Genomic DNA, 14085 nt, shown 5'->3' with positions numbered 1-14085 from the left:
TTGTATGTCGCTTTTGTGCTCGTTGCCTGTGCGAGCCAGAAGAGGGTGCTGGGGCCCCTGGAAAAGAGTGAGAGGTGGTTGTGAGCTGCCATATGGGTGCTGGTTATCAAACCTAGGTCCTCTGGGACAGTAGCCAGTGCTCCCATAGCTTCCCTTATCTCTCACCCCTGTCACCTGCCTCCACAGTCCCTTTCCCACATTCATGACTTTCTAGTTTGTGGCCCACTGAATTTGCCCAGGCACCGCTATGTGACCATAAGCTTTAAACTCTCCCTTGAAACCTGATGTCTTAATTGCTCTTAAAATTGAAAGACTAGGGGCTGGAGAGATGGCTCAGTGGTTAAGAGCATTGCCTGTTCTTCCAAAGGACCTGAGTTCAATTCCCGGCAACCACATGGTGGCTCACAACCATCTGTAATGAGGTCTGGTGCCCTCTTCTGGCCTGTAGGCATACACGCAGACAGAATATTGTATAAATAATAAATAAATAAATATTTAAAAAAATGAAAGACTAGCTGGGTGGTGGTGGCACAGGCCTTTAATCCCAGTACTCAGGAGGCAGAGGCAGGCAGATCCCTATGAGTTCGAGGCCAGCCTATTCTACAAGAGCTAGTTCCAGGTCAGGCTTTATAGCTATTGAAAGACTACACTTAGAATGCCAATTTTTTCTTTTTCACCAGCCAAGTTGGAGAAGGTGTGTGTGCCGTGCTTCTGGGTACCCTGACCCCCATGGCAACAGAGATGCTGGCGAATGGCGATGGGACTGGCTTCCCCGAACTCATGGTTGTGATGGCCACTTTAGCTAGTGCTGGACAAGGAGCTGGCCACCTTCAGCTTCACAATGCTGCTGTGGACTGGCTGGGCAGATGGTAAGAGGGACTAGCCTTTATAACTGTTTGGTGCTCAGAGGAGAGGCAGGTAATTGCAAGTTACTTCCTTTGTAGTTCAGAGTTAGTAGTATAAAATGAACCTAAAATTTCTTCCTTTCTGAGTATTAAGATCTAACTAGGGGTAGGCGGCAGGTATCTGTTCATTTCAGACTACCTACTTAGCTGAGCGTGCGCACACACATACACACACACATTCTCTCTCTCTCTCTCTCTCTCACACACACACACACACACACACACATTCTGTCTCTCTCTCTCTCTCTCTCTCTCTCTCTCTCTCTCTCTCTCTCACATACACACACACCTTTGAGACTGGGTCTCACTATGTAGCCTAGGCAGTCTCAAACTCAAAATCCTTGTCTGAACTTCCTCAGTGCTGGGACTATAGGCACATGCCTAGCCATCTTCATTATTTTTAGTGGAGTTTCCTGGTTCTTTGTCACAAGAGAAGTCCTGGAGAAACAATACTGAATGCACTGTTTGTCCTAAAACCAGCCAAGCCCAAGCCGTGTTCTCAGTGCTCTGTGCACAGACTCCTGTGCTTGACAGTGTCTCAGATTGATTGGAGGGTTGTGAAGGTGGTCCTTTTCACTGGTGCCTTAGATAATTGTCTGTTTTCTCTCTTTGCTTTGGGACAGCAAGAAGTACCTGTCTCAGAAGAATGTGGTTGAGAAACTGAATGCCAATGTAATGCATGGAAAGGTAAGGAAAGTGAGGAATGCTGAGGGCAGGGAGCCAGGAAAGAGCTTCTTTTCTTTGGTCAGATAGAAGTCTCTCCCTCTGGAGCTCTTGGCCTGCAGGAAGTGACTCTTGACTAATAAGTGTACCTGCTGACTGCATGCCTTCGGGCCTCTTGCAGGTCTCAGGAAGTGATGCAGGACTCAGCAGAGTCCTTCTAAGCACAGGGACTTGTTGCCGCCTGAGATGCTCCTGTGTTGCTGCCTTGGGTCAGTGTTACGTGGGTGAGGGGTGACATTCTCAGCCCTAGTCCAGATGCTGCAGCTGATCAGTGTGCCTGCAGAGCTCTGGACTGTGCAGAGGGGCTTGAGCATGACAAAAGTCTTAGGTTAAGTACTTTGCTTGATTCCCCACCCATGAAACCTAGCAGGGTGGCTAGATTCAGGGCAGGGCTCTGAACCCCAGTAAGTTTCTCCCTCCTTACCTACTAATTATTGTCTTTTTGGCACCAAGTTGTCAGAGTAAAGAGGCTCCTGGGAATTTAGAAATCTGAGTCTGATATCCGACTTGGTGGTTGTAGGTGTATTAATGCTTTAAAATTTATTTTATTGTATTGTATTCTTAATTGGGAGAGGGTTAAGGTGGGGTCTCTGTAGTTCTGGCTCTCCTGGAACTTGTTATATTCAGGCTGGCCTTGAACTCAGAGATCCACCTACCTCTGCTTCCCTTGTGCTGGGATTAAAGTCCTGCACCACCATGCCTAGCTTTCTATTGTGAGGAGTTAGGGGAGAGGGAGGACGGTACCTACAGAGACTAGAAGATGGTGTTAGATTCCCCTGGAGCTGGAGTTGAGGGCTACCGTGCTGTGAGCAGAACCCGGTCCTCTGTAAGCAGCTTGTGCTCTTCACTACTGAGGGTCTCCCCAGCCTCTGTGCACTGGACTTTTAAGAGAAACACAGAGCTAACTGCTATGGTTGCTTCTCTTTTGGACTTTGGAGCTGTTTCTTTCTGCAGCATTTAAAACCTGTTACAGCTTGCACGAATGATAGTGTTAACAGCAGGAGAATGCTGATGAGACTCTTAGAAGCCCGTCTTGTCTTGAGGGGTCTTAGTTTCTTATTTACTTCATTCTCCCAGTCCCAGATATACTTTATCTTGTAAGATAAATTGAGAGCTGAAGCTTCTGCGGGTTTCTCTTGCAGCATGTGATGGTCTTGGAGTGCACGTGTCATATTATGTCTTACTTGGCTGATGTCACAAATGCCCTGAGTCAGAGTAATGGCCAAGGACCCAGTCACCTCTCCGTGGATGGGGAAGAGCGTGTCATTGAGGTGGATTCAGACTGGGTAGAAGAGTTAGCGGTGGAGGAGGAAGATTCCCAGGCTGAGGACTCCGTAAGTGCCAAGTAGGGAAAGGAGTGGCTGTCTAGCATATTTAAGCCCTGGGTGGGCTTCAGAACTTTCAATCCCGTTGCTTCCTTCTTGCCCACATGCCTAGTGCAGGACACTACTCTTGTGCTTTTCTGGGCCTGCAGAGCAGACATGCCAAACCAGTCTTTTGGTGAAGTCGTTTTTAAATGAGTTATACCTTTCTTCTCTCTGGAGCTACTTGTTCTGCTTCACCCAAGTTTGGGGGAGGGGGTGCATTCTTCATGACGGGGGGGAGGCGGGGACCTGTGAAAGCATTAAGGGTTTTTATTATTTGCTCTCCCCCACCCTCAAAGCAATTAGAAGATTGCACTTGAAATTGCAGGAGGCTCTCCAATAAATCAAATCAGGGCAGGTTCTCACTAGTCATGGGTCTCTCTCCATGGGATGTTGGAGGACATGTGTTTTTATGGGTCCCTATATGCAGAGTTATGTGTCTGACTAAAAAGACGTATTGATCTTTGAAGGATGAAGATTCTCTCTGCAATAAACTCTGCACCTTCACCATCACACAGAAGGAATTTATGAACCAGCACTGGTGAGTTCTTTTAAAGCGAGGCCAGCTGGGCCTCCACTGCTGGGCCCTGTGACTTACTGCTGATTTCTGCTCTTTGTAGGTACCACTGTCACACCTGTAAGATGGTGGATGGGGTGGGTGTGTGCACAGTGTGTGCGAAGGTGTGCCACAAGGACCATGAGATTTCCTATGCCAAGTATGGTTCTTTTTTCTGTGACTGTGGAGCCAAAGAAGATGGCAGCTGCTTGGTGAGAGATGGAACTTTCATGGTGTCATATGGGCAACTTGTTAGTAACACAGAAATGTCTAAGGCAGAAAATTCCCGTATTAGCTCTGTGTGGCCAAAAATTTGTTCTCATCCTGTTATGAGTGATGTATCCATTTGTGGCCCAAGCACTTAGAGCATAAAAGCAGCAACCACCTCGTATAGTCAAGGCCTGATGCTCCGAGTGGGCAGTGAAGATGGGCATTTAGTGAGCCCCTTGGATCTGGGCTTGGGAATCACATATATAGCCTCCTCTGCTTCCAATAGCTTAGCAGTATTTCATCTGGCTGTGGCAAGAAGTTAGGGACACTCCCATTTTCTGTCCCTAGGCACTGGTGAAGCGAACTCCTAGCAGTGGCATGAGCTCTACCATGAAGGAATCGGCATTTCAGAGTGAACCTAGGGTTTCGGAGAGTCTGGTGCGCCATGCCAGCACCTCGCCAGCTGACAAGGCCAAGGTCACCATCAGTGATGGGAAGGTTACTGATGAAGAGAAGCCCAAGAAGAGCAGCCTGTGCCGCACAGTTGAGGGGTGCCGTGAGGAGTTGCAGAATCAGGTGGGGCCTCCTGATGGGCACTAGTGCTCAGGACAGAGTTTAGCAAGACTGAGTCAGTCGTTTGTGAGGCTCTCCTGGCAGCCCAGTTTCTTCTTTCTCGTTCTTGAAGTGCGCATGCAAGGAGTGTCTGTTGTCCATCTCTGGGGAAGGATTTGCAGTAGTGATATTCTAGAACATGCTTTCTTGACTAGGGGTTCTCATCTGGGCCCAGAATTCATGAAACCATTGAGTGTTTTTTCTATTTTTCCCATTCTGTATGGACAGGAGAGAGGTGGTTATATGTGCTGGGTGTCTTGAATGACGTAGGGTGCCTGTGGGACTCTGAAATACTCCTCACATCAGTAGCTCATTGACTGTAGTCAGAGCTAGGATTCTGGAGAGGGGAAACTGTCAAGATTATTGCATGTGACCTGTGATTTTTCTTTCTTTTTTTTTTTTTTTCACTTGTGTATTTCGATTTCTCTCAGGCCAATTTCTCCTTCGCTCCTCTCGTGTTAGACATGCTCAATTTCCTCATGGATGCCATTCAGACCAACTTTCAGCAGGCTTCAGCCGTGGGGAGCAGCAGCCGAGCACAGCAGGCCCTTAGTGAACTGCATACAGTGGACAAGGTTGTGGAGATGACAGACCAGCTGATGGTGAGTGTGTGGGGGTTGCATGGTTTGGTTACTATAACCTGTGCATCACAACATTCCAATATGTGGCAGAGCAACTGGAATAGATTGAGAGTTAGTTGGTCCCAGGTCATGCATAACCTAGAATCTGTGGTCACCTCCTTCCTTAGCTGTACTCTGAGCAGTGTAGCAACCCACAGATGAGTTCTATCTGGCACAAATCCAGGTATTTAGGAAGTAAGTCCTTTTTTTATTAAAGCTTCCAAATATATGAACTCCTAAGACGTGAGGAGCTCCGTTCTGGGGGCACTGGAACAGAAGCTCCTTTGTAGATAACTGAAAGCCTCTGGACTGTGTCTTCTTTCCTAAGGTTTGGTAGCTTTGTCCTTTTCTGACCTCCAGCCTTGAGTTAAAGACAGCTTGCCTTTAGTTACTCTTTCAACTTGGGATGCAGCCTGTTAGTTGTCTGCTTTAGAACCAGTTGCCTAACTTCGCACGGCAGACCACTGACCTGCGGGGTAAGTAGAGGCAGTTCCCAGAGGGGCAAGAATAGACACCAGGAATGAGGTCATGAGAGGTTTCAGAAGGGGCCTATTAGAGAGTCAGTTGGACCCAGGAATACAAACATGGACATATAGTGGTGCTTCATTAATGCCGATCCTCTTAAAGCAGAGGATTTAAGATCGTGAATATTGATATCCAAAGCCAAAGACATAAATTAATGACCCATCAAGTTGCCAACTTCACTTTTGCCAAGTGGGATGCATGAAAGAAAAGTATATCACTACCATCATTTTATAAGTGAAAGTAGATTTTAACATTTAATAAGCAACCAGGACTTAATTTACTTTCATTGAAAATTTACCCTACTGTTCTAAACAGACTGAAAATAGTGGTCTTTACTTAGTTGAGCATGGTGTATTAGAGGCCAAAGTCCATTAATTAATTTTTTTTAATCCCTTGCTAGCCTGAACTCATTATAATAGATCAGGCTAGCCTGGAACACACACAGATCCATCTGCCTCTCAAGTGCTGAGATTAAAGGCTTCTGCTGCCCTGCCCTGCTACTTTTCTTTATTGTTGTTAGTAATTTTGTTATTTGAGAATTATATGCTTGCATATAATTTATTTTGATCAGATTCACAAACCCCCAGCTCCTACCAGATCCAGTGCTTACTCTCATACTGTCTCTGCTCCTTGCTTCTTCCAGGTTCCTACCTTAGGCTCACAGGAAGGTGCCTTTGAGAATGTTCGGATGAATTACAGTGGAGACCAGGGCCAGACTATACGGCAGCTGATCAGCGCCCATGTTCTCAGGCGGGTGGCTATGTGTGTGCTTTCTTCCCCGCATGGGCGCCGCCAGCATTTGGCTGTCAGCCATGAGAAGGGCAAGGTGGGTTTCATGATTCCTTCCCAGTCATTTTAGATCCTGATTATCTTAAGTGTTAAGTGGAGCAGAGAGATGACCATGTTCAGATAGACCCAGTAAGGGAGAACATTGCTTTATTTGTGAGAATAATTTCAAGACTTATCTCATCAAAAGAAACCTTTTGGTTTGAACCTGAGTCATTTGGTTATCCCTGGAACTGAGTTGACTGGGGAAAGGCCCTGGCAGAAGCAGTGATCAGCTGGTGTCGAGGACAGCTTACTTCCCAGTTGTACCCATTTTGGGGCACTGAAAGGCACAAGCTGAGGGACAGAAGCCTTCATAAACAGATGCAGTGTTTCTTGTGTAGTCCTTCCTGCTCTTCAGAAATGCAGCGCTGTTAAGTTGGGGAATGCTAGGTATCTGTTCTCTGTTCTTGCCTTTCATTGGGGCTGTTGTTTTAACCTTAAGTGAAAGTATGGATAGCTCTTAAAGCAGCTAGCTGACCCAGAAAGTACTTAACATGATGTTTGAGAACAGTAGTGCATAGGAATTAATTATTTATAGTTGTTGTTGTTATTAAATTGGTTTTTCAGTGTAACTGCTCTGACTGTCCTGGAACTTGCTTTGTAGACCAGGCTGGTCTCAAACTCAGAGATCTACCTACTTCTGCCTACTGAGTGTTGGGATTAAAAGCATGTGCCACCATGCCTGTCTGGAATTAACTATTATGAAAAGATTTAGCATAGAAAAGTTGGTTTTGTTATTCATTTCTTTTATCCTCATTGGGAGAAGGGTATGAATGACCTTCCATGTCTTTCTTTGGGGAGAAATGGAGGCCAGTCTTCATCTAGACATTTTCTAAGCAACTTAATCCGTAAAGCGGCCCAGTGACCCACACCCCTTCCAGGGAGCCTTGCTGCTTGTTCTGGACTGTGAGGGATAGCCCTGGGACTGGGGCTAAGCAGGTGACGGTTCCTTTGTAGATCACAGTGCTACAGCTCTCTGCACTCCTGAAACAAGCGGACTCCAGCAAGAGGAAGTTGACTCTGACCCGCTTGGCTTCTGCCCCAGTTCCCTTCACAGTGCTGAGTCTCACTGGAAACCCCTGCAAGGAGGACTACCTGGCAGTGTGTGGGCTGAAGGTAAAATCCAGTGGAGCTGTGAGCTCTGACCAAGTCTTTCCTGGCCTCAGCTTCACCTTCTCCTTCTCACTGATAGCTGAAAGCATAAAAGCTACTGGAATGCAGAGGTCTTTCTCTGAGTTCAGTCCATGTTTCCCGATTGCTCCACTCTCCGTGTATTCTGGAAACCTGGGTGTTTAGGCAATCTGAGGTGCGATTTGGAGGCAGGGAATGTTAGGAAGGAAACCTGGGAACTCTGGAATGAATTACCCCACTACCAGTCACATTTTAACATTATGTTCTTTAACCCATGTCCAGGACTGCCATGTGCTCACCTTCAGTAGCTCGGGCTCTGTTTCGGATCACTTAGTGTTACATCCCCAGTTGGCAACAGGGAACTTCATCATCAAAGCTGTGTGGTTACCTGGTTCACAGACTGAGCTGGCCATTGTCACAGCAGACTTTGTCAAGGTAAGTGATGCTGGCTTACTAGTTAGGGCCTAGTTCATTTCATTAGCTAGGGTGAACGCCCATCACTATGAAGTTGCAGCTATCAGAAGTCACTACGGTGTTTTGAGGACCAAAAGAGATCACCCTTCTTTGTCACCCTACAGATTTACGACTTGTCTGTTGATGCCTTGAGTCCAACCTTCTACTTTCTCCTGCCGAGCTCAAAGATAAGAGATGTTACCTTCCTTTTCAATGAGGAAGGCAAGAACATCATTGTCATCATGTCTTCTGCTGGGTACATGTACACACAGCTCATGGAGGAGGCCAGCAGTGCCCAGCAGGGGCCCTTCTACGTCACTAATGTTCTGGAAATAAATCATGAGGACCTGAAGGTTAGAGGACATCTTGCCACTTCCTTCTGTTCCGTATTTGATTTGTTTACCAACTCCTCTGTTGTCTCCTTTTGGTTTCCTTACTTTTTCTCGTGTGTGCAAGCATGTGCGCTTAGCTTCTTTTTACCTAATACCAAAATCTAAATCACTAAGGCCGTTCAACTGCAAGATTCTTGTTTCTCAGAATCTGTTAGCAGTTAATATGCATTCCCAGTGACGAGTCACTCCAACACTGAGGAATTACTGAAGAAAAAACACCTTTCTAAAAAGTATCCTTATTATTTTATGTGTATGGGTGTTTGCTTGCATGTTACCACATGCATCTGGCTCTGAAGGCCAGAAGAAGGTCTCAGTCCTCTGGACCTGGAGTTACAGATCATTAATTATGAGCTGCCATTTGGATCTGGAAATCGAACCCCAGTCACCTGGAAGAGTAGCCGGTGTTCTTAACCACTAGAGCCATGTCTACAGCTAGAAAAATTCTTTAATAATATCACATGACTAATTCTGGGTAATGCACAAAAGGGAACTGGCCTGAACAGAAATCCCTATCGGCTTATGTAGTTTCAGGGGCTCGAGTTACACTTGGAACTATTAAGCATATTTTACAGAGACAGAGGTTCCAAGGTTTGGTTGTTTGGACAAATTGGGAGATTTATAGTGTAGAATATTGTCAGTTCTCCTGAGACAGATCAAGGCTGCTTTTCCCGGGTAGCTGTTCACCAGGGTCATTCTGCCTACCTGGCGGAATTGTGTTCTTCCCAATAGAGGCAGATGTCTCTAATCTGCACTGCAGAATCACTGCTCCTTTAGCTAGAATGTACTTTTGTGTGATGTAATATTTTCTAAGGATGCCAGTTTATTGTATCCATCTCAACCTTCATATGAAGCTTACTTGTAGAAGTTTCATGCTTAGGGTGTAGAAGTACCTTGTGGTGATTTAAAGTCCTACCCCAGAACCTGGGTTTCAGCCAGTAAGTGAAATAAATCTGCTTATGCGTGTCTTTTCTCCTGCAGGACAGTAACAGCCAGGTGGCAGGTGGAGGTGTGTCTGTGTACTACTCGCACGTGTTGCAGATGCTTTTCTTCAGCTACAGCCAGGGCAAGTCCTTTGCAGCCACCGTCAGCAGGAGCACTCTGGAGGTGCTGCAGCTCTTCCCCATCAACATCAAAAGGTGAGAGCAATCGTGGAACGCCAGCCTCCTAGACACCCTCCCTTCTCATCCTTACCCCTTGCCTCTCCTAGTGCCTCACATACTGTCTCTAACCAGGCTTGTACTACTCCAGTTGAGTATCTTTAAAGACAGCCATGGTTGGCAAGTTGGGCTACCTGCTTGCTTGTTCTTCATCATGGAGACACCAGGCTGTAAGAGGTAGCCTTTTACGGGCGGAAGAGTTTCACTGCTACACAGAGAGAAAACTTGTAGTCAAGGCAACTGATGTGATTTTAACAGTGGCCAAGTATCAAGGAGGAGACAGTACCAGTGAGGCACTGATCCTGCCCCCAAGACCCTTTCATGTTGCCTCCTTGAGAAGCCCCTCCCTCCCCATAAGTAAATAGTACATCAGTCCTGGGGGTGTGGCTAGAACTAGGGCAGGGAAGTCCGATCATCAATTTTCTGGATGTCAGAGGTGTGAGTTCTATTTAGGGAAGAAGAAGAGAAGATTCAGAGTCTCTTCTACTCCTCAGCTGCTACTGAAGAGCTGTTTTAGATCTGTAGGAAATTAACCTGCTTTGGAATGGCATCAAATGGTCAGAAGAACAGTGTAGGACACCATGCCATTCACCTTAGGCAGCCCTATGACCTTGATAGTTGATAGTCTCAAAAGGTCACTACTTCAAGTAGCAAAGTCAGTGAGGACTCTTGGGGGCACAAACTGGAGTGACGGTAGCACACACATGACTCTTAGTAAACTGACCCATTGCGAATTTGAATCCTTGGCCAGGAATTCTGTTCTGAGTTACATAGCTACTCATAGGACGATCCTTTTTAAGGAAGAAACTGAAAAATGGGGAGTGGCACCATGTCTGCTTTTGTTGTCTGCAGCTCCAATGGTGGCAGTAAGACTTCTCCTGCCCTTTGCCAGTGGTCTGAAGTGATGAACCACCCTGGCTTGGTCTGTTGTGTTCAGCAAACTACTGGTGTGCCTCTGGTAGTCATGGTGAAACCAGACACTTTCCTCATCCAGGAGATTAAGACTCTTCCCGCTAAAGCAAAGGTCAGTGCCCTTCCCACGTTTCCTACTTAAGGAATTTATTCTATCCCTGACAGCTTGAAAATACTTTCCCATCTCATATTGTGCCACACGTCCATAATTCTAGCACTAGGGAGGCTGAAGCAAGGGGATTAAGAGTTTGGAGGTCAACCTAAGCTACATATTGAGCTCCCATCTTAAGAAACAAACAGATGAAAGCTCTTTCTTCTAGCTGCTGCCTTTGTTGCCCTTTTGCATCCCAACTCACCTGTGGAGCCTGAGGTTTTCGCTCCTTTATGTGTGGCTCTTGAGCCACAGATGTGAGGACTAACTCAGTGTACCTCCCACCCCCACCCCGGCTCCCCTTTTTTCTTCTCCTAGATCCAAGACATGGTTGCCATTAGGCACACTGCCTGCAATGAGCAGCAGCGGACGACCATGATCCTGTTGTGTGAGGATGGCAGCCTGCGCATTTACATGGCCAATGTAGAGAATACCTCTTACTGGCTTCAACCCTCCCTGCAGCCCAGCAGCGTCATCAGCATCATGAAGCCTGTGCGAAAGCGCAAAACAGCTACCATCAGTAAGGCCCCTGCAGACCCCGTGGGCATGGGTTCAGCAGTCTTCTAGACAGTGCACAGTAGGTCTCTGTATTAGTCAGAAGAACTGGCTCTCCCGCTTGCACACATGGTGAGGTCAGAGACCAGTCCTAGCCAGTTTTGTGAAACAAAGGCCCATGTGGCAACCACCATTTGCTACCTTCTTTGTGCCAGCAGTTCTTGGTGCCCCATAAAGAATGTTCTCTTCAGCTTTGGGTTTTCTTTGGGTTGTGGAAGGTGGCTTACCTGTGCATTTGCTCTAATTGAAGGGTAGATCACTTCAGTTGACTAGTTTCCTGCAGAATACTGTAGATATTGTAGGTCTTGCTCCTGGCTGTGAGAGGACTTTGAAGAAGAGGAAGTATGATTTTAGGAGGGAAGTACACTGCAGGCATCATCATGTTTCTTTAAATCTGTTCTAGAGATTCTGTGTTTGAGATGATGATGTAGCTTATCATCCTGTAAAGAAATAGATTCTGTTGTGGTATAAATTATACTCTCCAGGTTTTGTATAGTGGGTCGTGGTGATATGCTGGAGAGCTGATCTCAAGTAAGCATTGTGATGGACAGGTGATGGCATCCCATTGGTTAGAGCAGAGTATGTGAGCATGGCTCAGTGTTTAGCCTTGGAGGTTAGAGCAGAGGTACTAAAACCACATACCTGTGATCTCTGGCAATCTGACTCTGTCTCCTCAGCAGCCCGCACATCCAGCCAGGTGACCTTCCCCATCGACTTTTTTGAACACAACCAACAGCTGACAGATGTGGAATTTGGTGGTAATGACCTCCTGCAAGTCTACAATGCACAACAGATAAAGCACAGGCTGAACTCCACTGGCATGTACGTGGCTAACACCAAGGTGAGGAGCACACAGGGCTGACTCACTTTCTGGGTTAGCACTCTTGTGACCATTTTTGTTGAACAACTCATGTCTGTCTTTTCAGCACTAGGCTTGAACCCCGGTGCTCCTCCATTGAGCAGTTGGACTAGCCTCACATCTTCCTTTAGAATCAGACATAGAATATGTACTCAGAGTTGCTCACTTCTGGTCAAATGATCCTTGAATAGATCAACATTCTTTCCACTGTAGAAGGTCTTGAGTCCCACCAGGCTAAATTTTCTTCATTGTTAGCAAGGTTACTGTGTACAGGACAACATGGGTTGGTTAATCTTCAGGTGAAGGAAGCCTTACACTGCCTCTCTTCTCCCTTGTTCAAGATATGATTAGGGTGGGGTTGAAAGAAATGAGGTTTTTACCTAGTAGCCATTAATTGAGGCAGGATTCTGGAAATTTCTGACATGTGCTTTTGTCCTTGCAGCCTGGCGGCTTCACCATTGAGATTAGTAACAACAGCAGCACTATGGTGATGACAGGCATGCGGATCCAGATTGGGACCCAGGCAATTGAACGGGCCCCATCATACATCGAGATCTTTGGCAGGACCATGCAGCTCAATCTGAGCCGTTCCCGCTGGTTTGACTTCCCCTTCACCAGAGAGGAAGCCTTGCAGGCTGACAAGAAGCTGAACCTCTTCAGTGAGTGAACCACCGAGGGCAGACTGCAGCCTTCTCATTGTGACTAGAATAGATGGCCACTAGGTGGCCCTCCATTGTTAGGGAACCTCTGCTCTACCTAAGTCTCCCTTATTTTGGGGGTGTAAGAGGTAGGCTGCCAGGAAAGAAAATTGCTTTTTTTCTTGTTGATGGTACTGGGAATTGAACCCTGGACTTTGTGTATATTAGGAAAATATTCTACCACTAAGCTATATCACCCACCCTTTTTAAACTTTTGATTTTGGAAGAAGGTCTCCCATTCTATAGCCCAAACAGGCCTTGAACTTGGGATCCTCCTGCCTTAGCCTTCTGAGTATCTGGGATTATAGGTCAGTGCCAGCAGGCCTATTAAAGGAATAGATGTGGTGGTAGAGAGAGGGCAGGCTCATTTAGCTATTTGCTTTGGCGTTACATTGGCCTTATCAATGGAGACTGATTTATGAGATCAGGAAGCATGTGCTCTATCAACTGGCTCAAAGCTTTTTACGTGTGTAATTCATGCATGCATTTATAGACAAGGTCTCGTGTACTCCAGGCTGTCCTTGAACTCATTGTTTAGCTGAGGGTGACCTTTAACCTCTGACCCTCCTGCCTTCACTTCCTGAGTTCTGGAATTAGAAGTATATGTCATAATGTCAGTTTATGTGGTGTTAGGGATGGAACCCAGCAAGCACTTAAGTGAGCTGCAGCCCTAGCCCCAGGCTTTCTTCACGACACACGTCTCTGAGCCTGTGTGTTCTCTAGCACTTCCTGGCCACTTGGCTGAAGTTCTTACTCCTAGAAATAGTTGCTTTTGTGTGGATAGAGATGACCTGTACTCAGAACAAAGAAAGTACTTAGAGATCACTGGGAGTAAGGGCTGGGAGGTGGAATACCAGTGAGCACCAGAGGATCCTTAGAGTGATGCTCATGGTCTCCCCAAGTGGGAGACCTCAGACTGTGGTCCATTGGACTGTTCCTTGAACATTCAGCTTGAGTGCTGCCAAGTGTCTCAGCAGACACATTTTCCAGTGCTGAGATGGATGTGATTTACACCTGTGCCTGATTGCTGTGCTTTACCTTGGAGGATGGTATGAGCGCTCAGTAAATATGCTTCCTAAAGGCTTCTCTTGCTTATTGCAGTCGGTGCCTCAGTGGATCCAGCAGGTGTTACCATGATAGATGCTGTAAAAATTTATGGCAAGACTAAGGAACAGTTTGGCTGGCCTGACGAACCCCCAGAAGAATTCCCTTCTGCCTCCGTCAGCAACATCTGCCCTTCCAACCTGAATCAGAGCAACGGCACTGGGGAGAGTGACTCAGTTGCTCCAACTACGACCAGTGGAACTGTCCTGGAGAGGTACCAGTGTTGGCAGGGTTTGACTCTAGTTCTTAACTATTTTGCACTGACTGCAGAGCCCTTCTATGTCTTGAGTCTCCTAAGCCTAATCTGTGATTGTCAAGTTCTCACACAGT

The 14085-nt window shown here is 46.6% G+C and overlaps 1 protein-coding gene across 11 annotated transcripts in view; it reads left to right on the top strand.

The window, feature by feature from the left end:
* Nucleotides 1-14085, top strand: part of Ubr4 (ubiquitin protein ligase E3 component n-recognin 4) — a 111544-nt gene that overhangs the window by 38030 nt on the left and 59429 nt on the right. For 10 of the 11 annotated variants that reach the window (XM_085690382.2, XM_085690381.2, XM_085690375.2 and 7 more), the window contains exons 33-49: nt 681-869; nt 1529-1592; nt 2771-2962; nt 3463-3533; nt 3613-3760; nt 4107-4334; nt 4802-4972; nt 6159-6341; nt 7301-7459; nt 7757-7909; nt 8053-8280; nt 9298-9455; nt 10329-10500; nt 10858-11059; nt 11772-11935; nt 12396-12612; nt 13753-13969. In XM_085690382.2, coding sequence (XP_085546508.2) covers nt 681-869; nt 1529-1592; nt 2771-2962; nt 3463-3533; nt 3613-3760; nt 4107-4334; nt 4802-4972; nt 6159-6341; nt 7301-7459; nt 7757-7909; nt 8053-8280; nt 9298-9455; nt 10329-10500; nt 10858-11059; nt 11772-11935; nt 12396-12612; nt 13753-13969 — 2916 coding nt within the window. The remainder of the gene's footprint in view (nt 1-680; nt 870-1528; nt 1593-2770; nt 2963-3462; nt 3534-3612; nt 3761-4106; nt 4335-4801; nt 4973-6158; nt 6342-7300; nt 7460-7756; nt 7910-8052; nt 8281-9297; nt 9456-10328; nt 10501-10857; nt 11060-11771; nt 11936-12395; nt 12613-13752; nt 13970-14085) is intronic. The other variant, XM_085690372.2, reaches the window with a different exon arrangement.

Source organism: Myodes glareolus, chromosome 6 (genome assembly GCF_982192425.1).
Source record: "Myodes glareolus chromosome 6, mMyoGla1.1, whole genome shotgun sequence".
Taxonomy (NCBI): Eukaryota; Metazoa; Chordata; class Mammalia; order Rodentia; family Cricetidae; genus Myodes; species Myodes glareolus.
This window is presented reverse-complemented; position numbering and strand designations above follow the sequence as displayed.